Below are 11848 nucleotides of genomic sequence, written 5' to 3' on the forward strand. Positions count from 1 at the left end.
GCAACAGTAACTCAGGGGGTGCGGGACTTAGGATCAGTCAATTGTTAGCAGTAGTACTATGTATCTTAGTAAAAATGCTAAGATCCCATCATTAAAAATGAAAAAACAAAACAGTTTTAGGTGAGAAACTTAGATCGGCTAAGCTGCTCCACAGACGCAGTGCAAGAATCATTGGTAGTACATATTAAGACACAAGGGAATGAAAATATGTACATGTAGAAAGTGTATACAAACAATAAGATACATGCTTTGGAAAATCTGTACAAAATGTCCCAAGCAGCAGGATACAGTGCATCAGAAAGAGTGAGAGAACTTGTTTATGTGGCTCCTTCTGTGTCTGTGCAGGTTTTTGCAGAGAAGATGGGTTTAGAGACAGGCTGGAACTGTCACATCTCTCTGACCCCAAATGGAGACAGTCCCTGTGATGGAGCTCCATCCAGCCCCAGTCAGGGCTCCCTGCATGAAGACCTGAACCAAGGTACCAGACGTGTTTGTAAAAACTTCATTTTATTCCATTTACAACAGGGATGCACTACATGACTCTTCTACTGACTGCAGGTTCAGTTTGCCCTTCAGCGTGGATTTTCAAAGAAGCTGTTTATAGTTTGTCTCAGGACTTAAATGCTTAAAGGGAAGCTCTACTGATTGAACACATTAGATCATTTATAGGTGTTAAGCATCCTACAGACTTAGAGATTTTAGCAATCTTATAAGTTTAGTCTAAGCTACATTGTGCGACATGGATCTGATAAACTTCGGTATGACATCAAGTTTGATATATGTAGACTGTACGAAGACAGTGCCCTCTCCATGGCAAGTTGCTATCCATATGTTTGTTTGGGTGTAGTGCCAGTGTGTCATTTCAAACTGCACTTCTATTGGTTGGTTAGCAGATGTAGGTCAGAAAAGCAGTCACACGGTGAGATGGTCATCCCAAATTTCTGACACTGTCAGAATTTTATCCCAGGCTGTCTTTGATTGCTGTGACAACAGCGATCCTTGAACCTCTCACTGTGCAGCGTAAGACATTGGTCATCTTTCATCTGGGAAACCCCAAAATCACACAGTGTACACTGGGCTTCAGGGAGTTCGCTATATGTGAAAAAGACTACAAGTTTGAAAACATAACACACCTGAATCGCAGAACCAGCTTTCGACAGTTGAATTGCATTGTGGGTTATGTTGGCAGCAGGTTTTGACAAGGAAGAAGAATGCGTGGAATAAAAAACATCTCTTGTTCTGTATCAATTTTGACTTTCCAGCCTCAACAAGTAATCTCTGTGAAAGCTAGTTCTAAAATAAGGGTTTTTGAGAATATCTCAAACTTCACACCGCTCTCCTCATGTTTGCCACAGATTCTCGGGATGAAGCAGAAGGTCCGCTGCTACCAGAGGAGGAAGCCCACTCTGACCTGGCCAGTTTCCAGCCCACAGACAGCGATGTGCCCAGCTTTCTGGAGGACTGCAACAGGGTAACAGTATCTTTATTGAAACCAGCAAAGCTTCTGCTCACATCTCTCTTAAACACAGTAAGTAACATTATTCCTGAGTTCCTGTTTTTCTGTCCCTGCTCTTCCTCAGGCCAAGCTACCTCGTGGTATCCACCAGGTTCGTCCTCATTTGAAGAACATTGATAATGTGCCTCTTTTGGTGCCACTCTTCACTGACTGCACCCCTGACAGTGAGTCTCCTCTCTGTTTATACACCATGTTTCCCTCTGTTGTCTCCATCTGCCCCTCAAGACTGAAGTAAATTCTCATGAGGAAAAGTCATGATAGCAGTGTCAATTAATGAGGCCTATTCATTGGAGAGAAATGATCTGAATGTCTGAACGTCTCTTTCCCAGATAAACTCACCGTTTGCTTCATAGTGATATTGACATTAATGGGTGTTTTTTTCACAGCCATGTGTGAGATGATAAAGATCATGCAGGAGAACAGGGAGGTTACATGCTGTCTGGGAAGCTCCGCCAATTTCCGCAACAGCCGCCTGTTCCTACAGAGTGACCTCAGGTATACACACAGTAATATAGTACATCCTATCAATTAAAACTCATGATGATATTAATGTTCCTAAATAAATTTTTGGAATCCAACTGAAAGCTATATTTCCTTAATTATTTTTAGTGGTATCTAGCCATGCAGATAGTTTGGGTAATTCTTATTCAGGTTTTTGATATATCTGTCTCTGAGATTTTTACCTACCCAATACAGTGGACTGTGTTTTTTTTTAAGAATCTTGTTTTCCCAGTCTGCAGTCTGTCAGAGGAATTTAAATGCAGTTGCCTTATTGGGGAAAAAAAAGGAATGAAGAGAAATGGCAAAATGTTAAAAATGTCCAGTGCAGATCCACACTCCCTCTAGCAAGATTCCTGGATCCCATTCAGTGTGAATTTTTTTTTTTTACAGATTGAAATGCCAAGAACAAGTATGCTGAGTTTCTCAGGCTTGTAGCTGCAGTCTCACTTCCACTTTGCAGTTTTTGCATTTAGTGGCATCGCTTTATATAATTTGTTAGAGATGTTGTTGAAACTTTAAGTGTCATCTTTTAATACAAAAACAAATTGTACGACTGTGGAGACAAAAAAAAAAAAAGTTTTGCATGTTTTTTTTCTGCAAGAGGTAAGTGAAAGAATGTATTCTTGTAACTTGGGTGTACTAACCCTTGAAGGGCAGGCGAGTATAATCCTGATTTGTCCACTTGTGAATTATCCACTTCTTCCCTCCACAGCATCGCTCTGGACCCTCTGTACCCCTCTCAGTGTTCGTGGGAGACGTTCGGCTATGCCACCGGAGGAGGTTTTAACGACAGAGACGCTGAAGGTCTGTCACCTCTGAGGCTCTCCGGACAGCTCAACAGTCTGGGCTGCTCTGCCACCTTCCACCAGGGAGAGAGTGTCAGCATGGTCAAGCTCATAGAGCAGGTAAGACACACACTCACTCACACACACTCAATGAGTCAGAGCAGGTAATCAAATGTATTAATGAATCTGTCTTTGGGTGAATCTGTTCCAGGCACGACACACAGTGTACGGCATCCGCAAGTGCTTCCTTTTCCTGCTGCAGTGTCAGCTCAGTCTGGTCATCATCCAGGTGAGAGAGGAGAGGTCATATTGATGTTGACGCTGCCCTCGCCTAGATGTTGATGTAAAAATACTTGTGTCATTTACATACATTTATGATAATGAATATATAAATGAAAAGCCCTGGTGTATGTCTGCAGTTCTTTGCCTGTCTAGCTCAGCTCCCTCCTCCCATGAACACCACTGACATCCTCTGGCTGTCCTGCTTCAGCTGCCCACTGCTAAGGTACACACACACACACACACACACACACACTGTGCATACTATAAATCTACAAACTAATAACAGTGTTATTTTGCTGTGCCATACAGGGTGTCATACTAATGGTGTGTTTGTGTTGTGTTCATAGTGTGTCTTTTTTGGGGAAGCCACCAGATAGTTCAGTGATGACAGTTGCCACAGGGAAGAACCTAGATGCAATTCCAAGGAAGGTAGGATCACAAATCAGTCAAACCTTTCACATCTACTGCTCATCTGTAACACATGGTAACCAGTGTATTACACTGTACACACTGTATCGTGATACTGGAAACTTCTTTAAACCAAAAATATTTCAAAATAACACTTTACTAGTAATAATTTAAGTAATGAACAATAGCACAGACAACAAACAGTTGCTCTTTCTGCTCTTTTGAGGCTTTTGATAAAGATAAATAATGTATGCCTGCACTTCCACATCTATTCTACCTCAGTTGCCTTCTTTTGAATGCTGTTAATTATCTTTTCTTTATCTACTCTACAAGTTATTTGCTTTTGAAAAATTAGTTTCTATTGCTAGTAAATTATTTTGATTTCTTACAATATAATAATGAATGCATTATCTATCATTGTTGTTATATTCCCAAATACATTCTGTTTATGTCTCTTAATATGGTTGTTAATAACCGCCACATTTTTATGCCTCTGCACTAGCAACAGCTGTTGCCAGAGGCATTGTGTTTTCTGCTTGTCTGCCCCTCCATCTGTACGTCCCATTTTAGTGAAGGTGATATCCCAGTATGGTCAACCAACAGCAGCGAAACTGCTGCCATGTAACCACGTCAAGGCATGTCAACTTTAAGTGCTTGTTTTTGCCATTGACAGGCTCAGGTTATTATTTTAAGCCTGTGACAACTTATGGAAAGGATCCCTACAGAGGTCAGCCTGCTTGTTAAAGAGTGACATCCTTTTTGTTTAACCAGAAACACCAATTCTACCAGACTCCATTTAAATTAACAGCAATTTTAGCGTGTATAGAGCCAGCATATCTTCACTTCTGTCTTTGTAAATTAAGGGTTTATTTCAACCAAACAAGAGTCGGTGAACATGCTGGATGTGGAGGTCCTGGGCTGGTATGGTTACACGTAGTCTGCGGTTGTGAGGCCGGTTGGATGTACTGCCAATTTGTTTGAAACGCCTTTGGAGACGGTTTATGGTAGAGAAATGAACATTCAATTCACAGGCAACAGCTCTGGTGGACATTCCTGCAGTCAGCATGCCAATTGCACGCTCCCTCAAAACTTGTGACATCTGTGGCATTGTGCTGTGTGATAAAACTGAACATTTCAGAGTGACCTTTTATTGTGGCCAGCCTAAGGCACACCTGTGCAATAATCATGCTGTCTAATCAGCATCTTGATATGCCACACCTGTGAGGTGGGATGGATTATCTCGGCAAAGGAGAAGTGCTCACTAACACAGATTTAGACAGATTTGTGAACAGTATTTGTGAGGAAATGGTCTTTAGTGTGGATAGAAAATGTTTTAGATCTTTGAGTTCAGCTCATGAAAAATGGGAGCAAAAACAAAAGTGGTGCGTTTATATTTTTGTTCAGTGTAAAACATGACATTCTGTTCTGCCCTAATATTAATGAATAAGAAGTTCCTGCCACTGATCTGCATCTTTTACTAAACAGACTGAAGGCTGTAAATCATCATCATGTTATCTGTCCTCTTTGACCAGACCCAGAACTACTTCCTTGGCTGTTTCCTGTTGAAGTTTGGCCTGACAGTGTGTGCCTACCTGCTGGCCTTTGGGTTCACCCTGCAGGAGCTCTGCCTCAGAAGCAGCAACTCCACCTTAGCTGACAACACCACTGTCAACTGCCTTCATATACTCACAGCCAGGTAGGAGAAAGTCTGCAGTCCCCCTGTCAGAAGCCACCAACTGTTTATTCATAGGTTTGTTTGTTGACAGCTTGTTTGAAGGTATCACTGTTAATTTTAGAATGATTTGATGCTGAAAATGAATGATTTCTTACAGCTAACTGAAAGTCACATCTGATGGAAAATACAGATTTTATTCATCTATTTAATCAATAGTTTGTGTGTGTGACTGCAGCTCTTCAGCTGACGCTCCTCACTGGTTCAGTGAACTGTCCAATGGCCTGCTGCTGACTCAGAAGGTCATGGCAGGGTTCCTGGTCTTACACACAGGTGGAACCTCACTCTACCATCTGCACAATCAGTAATATTCAAAGTCGCCTGTGTTTTTATCATTATTCACATCAACCCCTTTCTTCTGTTTGTCTTCGATTTCATATTTTTAGTGGTGATCTCCCTCAGCTACGTCCACAGATCTCAGCCTCTGTGGAGAAAGAATCCCATCAGCAACACCTGGTGGTGTCTCACTGTACCTGTGGTGTAAGTCTTCAGCTCCTTTGGATAGTTGCTAAGTTATACTTCTGCTCCACAGAATAAAAGTTTGGTTGTGCTTATGTTTCATATAATTTAGATTACTACAGCTTTCTCAATTCCTTTCTTAAATTTCCCTTTCACATTTCTCAGCTCATTCAAGGAGCCTAAACCTGTTTTAAACATCTCCCAACTGCGTATGAAAGAAAAACCCAGCTTCTACAGCTGTACTGTGTTGCACATCTTTTAATTGCCAAGTCTGCACTCACAAAAAGCTGGTTTTATACATTCTGTACACGACATCTTAAGACTTATTGACTTGATCTTTAACGATCTGCTACTTCCACCGACTTATAGTGCCATAAAATTGCACATACATAGAGTATATAAAAGATCCTGATTTACCTCTGAGCAGAATAAGCATGTGCAAACAGGTTTTTTAAACATGGGAAAACCCGCTAAAAATAGAATATACACTCCTATCCCAATGGCTGTAGAGAAGAGCTGTGTACATGGCTCTGCAGCAGATGAGTATGCCCTTCTGTTGTTATTTTTACTGTTGTGTAATGCTCAACTTCACGAACAGGCCGAAAAGCAATTCAGAGCAGCGTAGTAGTTGCTATTTTTTGTTATGTGTTGCAGTATTTATTTTAGTGAAATGCACCAAATCAAATAGCTTTACTTTCTTGAGCCTTTCTGTATACATTTCCCTATCAACCCTCACACTGTTCTCTCCTCCAGTCTGCTCAGCCAGGTTGTTCAGGCCACAGTGGATTACCAGTTATGGCGGGACCAGGGCAGCCTCCTGACCTTTAACCTGAGTGACATACCCCTGTTGGCCTGGCTGCTGGCCTCTCTGTCCCCGCTGCTGGTGGTGGTGGTCAACGAAGTGGTGAAGCTACACGAGATACGGTATGAAACCAGACACAGAGGGAAGTAGGACAGATCTGTTCTAGATGGATAAGTAGTGATGGAGAAAGGAATTAAAGAGGAATAGTGTAAATGTGTTGAACCCACTGACTCAGTGATTTGGACTCATGGTAGATTCTTGAGCAACACATGGCAGAAAGAAGCTGGGAGGGGGCAGCAGGATCAGTGTGGATTATTTAGGATTATTTAGTAATCAGATCAGTGTTTGATTTTCTGTCATGTGATGCAGAGCAGGGACGTTTTGTGAAGCAGGAAAAATACAGCAGATTGTATCCCTGTCGTAATCATGAGCTCTGATTTGTCCCCTCTGTTCATTTCAGGGTGCGAGTTCGCTACCAGAAGAGACAGAAGCTGCAGTTTGAAACAAAGCTGGGGATGAATTCTCCATTCTGATGTGTTTGCTGTGAGGAAATTGGTGTTGTGGCAATACTGGGAACTATAAGTTCTGGAAACCAGGGAAGGGCTGGGTGCAAACACTGCAGAACCCTCCGTTAACACTTCAGCCCAACAGCACTGCAACTATCAGGTGGAGCAGATATCAACCAAATGTCACAGTGGGGGCTTTATGACACGAATGTTGAAGCTCCTGGGTCTGTTTTTCTTAAGAGAGTTGATGTTTAATCAGTTATCTGAAGGGCAGGGAAAATTCCAAAGCATTCATTTCCATTTAATAGAGAAGAGCCAAAAAAGGCAACTATTTATTGTCTGGTTTTAGTTAGTTTTAACAGCATGAAGAATGTTTTCTGAAGAGGTTTATGCTTTCTCACTATCACAAACTGTTCTCCACCTCTGAGAGACTTGTGCATGGTTACTCTCGTTTTCAGAAATGCCCCCCAAGCCCAAACAAAGGATGTTTTAGTAAAGTTAATTTTAATATCACGAATAATATAATAATATAATATCAAACACAGAAAAACACATAGGGCTGAAAAGAAAAGTATCTACGGAGCCCCAGAGTGTTCAATATTAATTAATCATGTTAAAAAAAAAAAGATAATCACATAAACAACAGTAATTTAATCCAGAGTAAATCTGTTTTTATTTGATGACAGAGAGGCAATGCCCCTCCCCTACTGGTGGGCCACCATGGGGGGGGCATAATTTTTTGATCCTGTTTGAAAAATTACACAAATGTTTGTCAATATAAAAATATATTTTACAAGTCACAGTTGGTCCCAAAGCTGTTAAAGTATAAGACTGTGAAAATACTTCATTAGAAAAATTACTCAGGTGGCGTAAGTGACGTTATAGCTTTCTCTATCGCTGAAGCTCTGATGCGTTGTGTGTTTAGTACAAATATGTACTGAGACAAATGACGGTTCTCTCTTATTATTTCACTTCCCGACTGATAGAAAGACCAGGTGTTGCTGGTTTCAGGTAAGATAATGCTACATTTGTGTGTGGAACACAGCTCAATTATTTAGCTAGCTAGCTAGCTATTGTTGATGACATATATCGTGCGAGACGAGAGATGTAGTTCACTGAGCAGTTTTACACAAAACTAAATGGTGCTATGCCAGACTGCTACTTCCTTGATTTGCAAGATTATATTTTAAAATTGCTAGCAAGCTCAACAACTGCTACCAAATTTAGCCAGGTAGCTACTGTTAGCTAAAGCAACAATATCAAAGTAATTCTGAATCAGCTATGTAGCGGCTGCTCTTATTAGACACAGTACGCAGACACAAAACTCAGCATGTCCTTTTAATTATGTAGCTTAACAAGGCTGCACATGCTACTTACCTAGCTGGCTAACTAGCTAGGCGGTGTTGTGAGCTTTGTTTATTACTGAGCATCAAAGTGAAGAGACAGTGTTAGCGGCACCAGCTAAAATTATTTCCAAACTCAATTACTACATTGTTAGTTACTACTAAAACATTTTATTAATTAACAAATTGATTGTTCATTTACATATGTGTATGTGTGTGTTTGTGTGTGTGTGTATGTATGTATGTATGTATATATATTTATATATATATATATATATATATATATAGATACATATATACATATACATATATAGATAATGATATAAATATATAATTTTATTTATTTTTTTTTAATGTATTTAATATTGACAACTTTGGGGCTCCATATGTAACAAGGTAAACACCTTGTTTATTGCTTGGCAACTACAGAATAGAGTGTAACACTACCTCTGAAAAAAATGTGACAAAGAAAGTTACATTCAGTCATTGAGCCTTTGAGCCACATTTTCTTCACTGTGATCGCCTGCAAGACAAAGTTCTCTATTATCTTATTGTGTTTTAGAACAACAACGTTGCTGTTACTAAATTCCTGAGCTAAGCCAAGCCTGCTGTAACACATTAAGGACTGAAGATTGTGGAATAAATTGGATCAGTCACGTTTTTTTACATGCATACCTACATTTGACGTATACTGTATACACATTTATCCAACTGAAGAATGTGCCAGCATGCTACTTTGAAACCACGCAGTTAGCTGTGCAGTGATCTTAGCAAGTCCCTCCCGAAGCAGTGGATTCACTGAATATATAATGACGTTTATTCTGGTATGCTAACATACCAGAGTCTTCTGAAAGGTGCTTCATATCATTAAGTTGCCTTTCTTCTCAGCCTGTCTGGCTGTTTCAGTTCTCAACGCCTCGACTGACAGGAGCTCAGGATAATGTTGTTTTAAAGTGTAGAAATGAAAAGTTAAGCAGATGTCATTGATTATCCCACATTTTTATATTTGATCTGCTGACCTTCATATACCAGAGATTTATTTCCTGATCACCTTCAAGTGTCCCCATTAGTCTACTGTGTTCAATTACTTCAGTTCATGTGCAGCATTGGCAGCAGACGTCTGTATCACTGACGTTCATTTTCAGTCAAACCAACCTTATTTATGGTAATGATTTAAGAAGGACATGATTTTGATATTGCTACTGTAGACAAGTGGGCTGATGGAATTTATTGGTAATACATTAGTTAAGAACAAAATAACATGCTTTATGTCACTCCTAAAAACTTTATTGATACAAATGAAACAATGAAGGTAATTCTTGTCAGTGCTGGATTAATCACTAGGAGGTCTTGGGGCAAAAAATGAGCCAATTTCATTTCCAGAAAATGTATTATACCCTAATATTGATATATACTGTAATATAGGATTTAGCTGATACTCTTTTCAGATTTTATTTATGTGGGAATCAAGTCAGAACTTATAGTTTTTATTCCATTTTTAGAATATTTTCCTCTGGAACAAACAGTTGTGGTAGAGGATTGTATCCATATCACTCACCCCTATTCTAAACAAGTTTGCAGTCAGTCAATTGACCACAAACTGATGGACACAGTGAAACTGGGGCTTGTGGGGATCCTGAAGTTCTGAGATATGTTGGTTAGTTATCCGGCCTTGATTTTTGTCCTCTTGTAGTTTTTATTTAAAGATAGCATCAAACATTAAATCTGGGGTTGAGCTTCTGGTCTGTAGCCACCATTAACAACACTGAGGTCATGAGGTCATGTTAGAGGTTGATCCAGCATTTTTCACACCAGAACCAGAATAGATAACCAGAATAGATAAAACAGGGAAAATTTAAATAATGCCAACATTTTATTTATTTAATTTTTTGTGGTGGTGATGGGGGACTTATGACATCAGTATCTTTCATATCATGGCTACAGCCCTGTTTAACCTCTAATCGCTTTTATACATGTGCCTGTTTTAGTTATTCCATTGCTACAAATGCTCCTTTGAGTTCCACATTTAAAGTTCGGGTGTACATGAAGAGGTGAAGAAGTGGTCTATGGCACTACTGGCGATCACTTTCTGCAAGACAGTCAATAGTCGGCATGAAACTACTGAAGGTTTTCAGACAACTATCACAATGCAAGAAAACATGAGATTTTATTTTTTATTGGCCCTGTTTCATACTTGTGTTTTATCTCATGACAAACACGTGGACAATGCTGCATGACTAAGATCCAGTGAATGCCCTGTCTTGATCGATGTACATGTTATCTATAGTTCTACTGTTTTGTTCACGACACAAATGGACTCAGTCAAGCATGGACTTCATACTATATGTAAGCAGGCCTCCAGTGCAACCTGCAGAGTTGATGCTTGGCATTTTGATAACATTATCACGCACATGCTTGGAGCCTAAGCCTCTGTCAGTGGATTTGTAGGGTGGGATGGGGGGTGATGGACTACGGTATAGTTGTTCACAAGATACATAAATGTATATTTTGTATTTTTTAAAGTGTCTATGTTCAGGACTTTTGACAAATTTGCTTGTGTATTGATTGTCATGTTAATAAATACGCTCTTTTATTTATGCTATTGTTTTATTGAAATCTTGTTGCACATTACTATGCACTACATAAAGTAACAAGAGGATGAGTATGAAATATACATTTATCCACTGGGTAAAACTCACTTTCTTAATTTTGTATGGAGAGAGTTGTAACACCAGAAACAAATGTGTTTTCATGATACAGCACACAAATAATTGTTTTTAAAGAGACGTTTCAACCTCACTCAAAGTGCAGTTTACTCGTCATGAGAAATACTGCTCTGTCTGTGAAAACAACGTGTGACTTGTGAGGAAATTTTCAAGGCCCAAACCCAATCCCCACACTCAAGGGATGCGTTCCAACATACATTTTCTTTTACTTTTAGTAGTTACTGCAGCTGCCCTTAAAAAGTACACACTGTTGCATGCACCAAGCACACGAATGGGACATAATACTTTCTGGTAACATTACGCCCTGCACTTTGACCCTCCTGCTTTTGTATCTGTCACCTTGGAGATAAAACAAACACTGTTCACCAAGCTCACCATAGATGGAGATCAACCTGGAGAGCTCTGCTGTTGTTGCTGTGCAGTGTGTATGTTATAACTGCACAGATTGTGGATTCTAACATATTTGTGACAGTGAAATTACACCTGCACTTCTCTGTCGTCGTTAATTTTTATAGTTATGGACTTTTTTTGGTTTGTAATATTTAGGATTATTTTGTTCACTTAAACAATAAGCATTCCTATTATTACTGTTTGACTGGTCATCATTTACTTGAATGCGCTGTAATCTGTCATTGCGACTTCTGACAGCTGTCAATCAGCTGTCATTTGTTTGCATTTGTAGTGGAACATCCTGGTATTTTTGGTACACTGCGTTTCACATACTATGTATTGGAACATACTAATTCAGTTTATGGCATCCTATATAATGTAGTATGGTATAGGAATGC

At 39.6% G+C, this 11848-nt stretch overlaps 1 protein-coding gene across 5 annotated transcripts in view; it reads left to right on the forward strand.

Annotated features, from left to right (window-relative positions):
- Positions 1 to 10931, forward strand: part of tmem94 (transmembrane protein 94) — a 49202-nt gene extending 38271 nt beyond the window's left edge. For all 5 annotated transcript variants that reach the window (XM_049563048.1, XM_049563051.1, XM_049563049.1 and 2 more), the window contains 13 exons: positions 346 to 478; positions 1356 to 1471; positions 1581 to 1680; positions 1903 to 2011; positions 2730 to 2922; positions 3014 to 3091; positions 3222 to 3307; positions 3432 to 3513; positions 5025 to 5188; positions 5403 to 5497; positions 5611 to 5704; positions 6437 to 6607; positions 6946 to 10931. In XM_049563048.1, the coding sequence (XP_049419005.1) occupies positions 346 to 478; positions 1356 to 1471; positions 1581 to 1680; positions 1903 to 2011; positions 2730 to 2922; positions 3014 to 3091; positions 3222 to 3307; positions 3432 to 3513; positions 5025 to 5188; positions 5403 to 5497; positions 5611 to 5704; positions 6437 to 6607; positions 6946 to 7018 (1494 nt within the window). In that variant the 3' untranslated portion in view covers positions 7019 to 10931. The remainder of the gene's footprint in view (positions 1 to 345; positions 479 to 1355; positions 1472 to 1580; positions 1681 to 1902; positions 2012 to 2729; positions 2923 to 3013; positions 3092 to 3221; positions 3308 to 3431; positions 3514 to 5024; positions 5189 to 5402; positions 5498 to 5610; positions 5705 to 6436; positions 6608 to 6945) is intronic.
- The last annotated feature ends 917 nt before the right edge of the window (positions 10932 to 11848 follow it).

Source organism: Epinephelus fuscoguttatus, linkage group LG20, assembly GCF_011397635.1.
Source record: "Epinephelus fuscoguttatus linkage group LG20, E.fuscoguttatus.final_Chr_v1".
NCBI classification, from domain to species: domain Eukaryota; kingdom Metazoa; phylum Chordata; class Actinopteri; order Perciformes; family Serranidae; genus Epinephelus; species Epinephelus fuscoguttatus.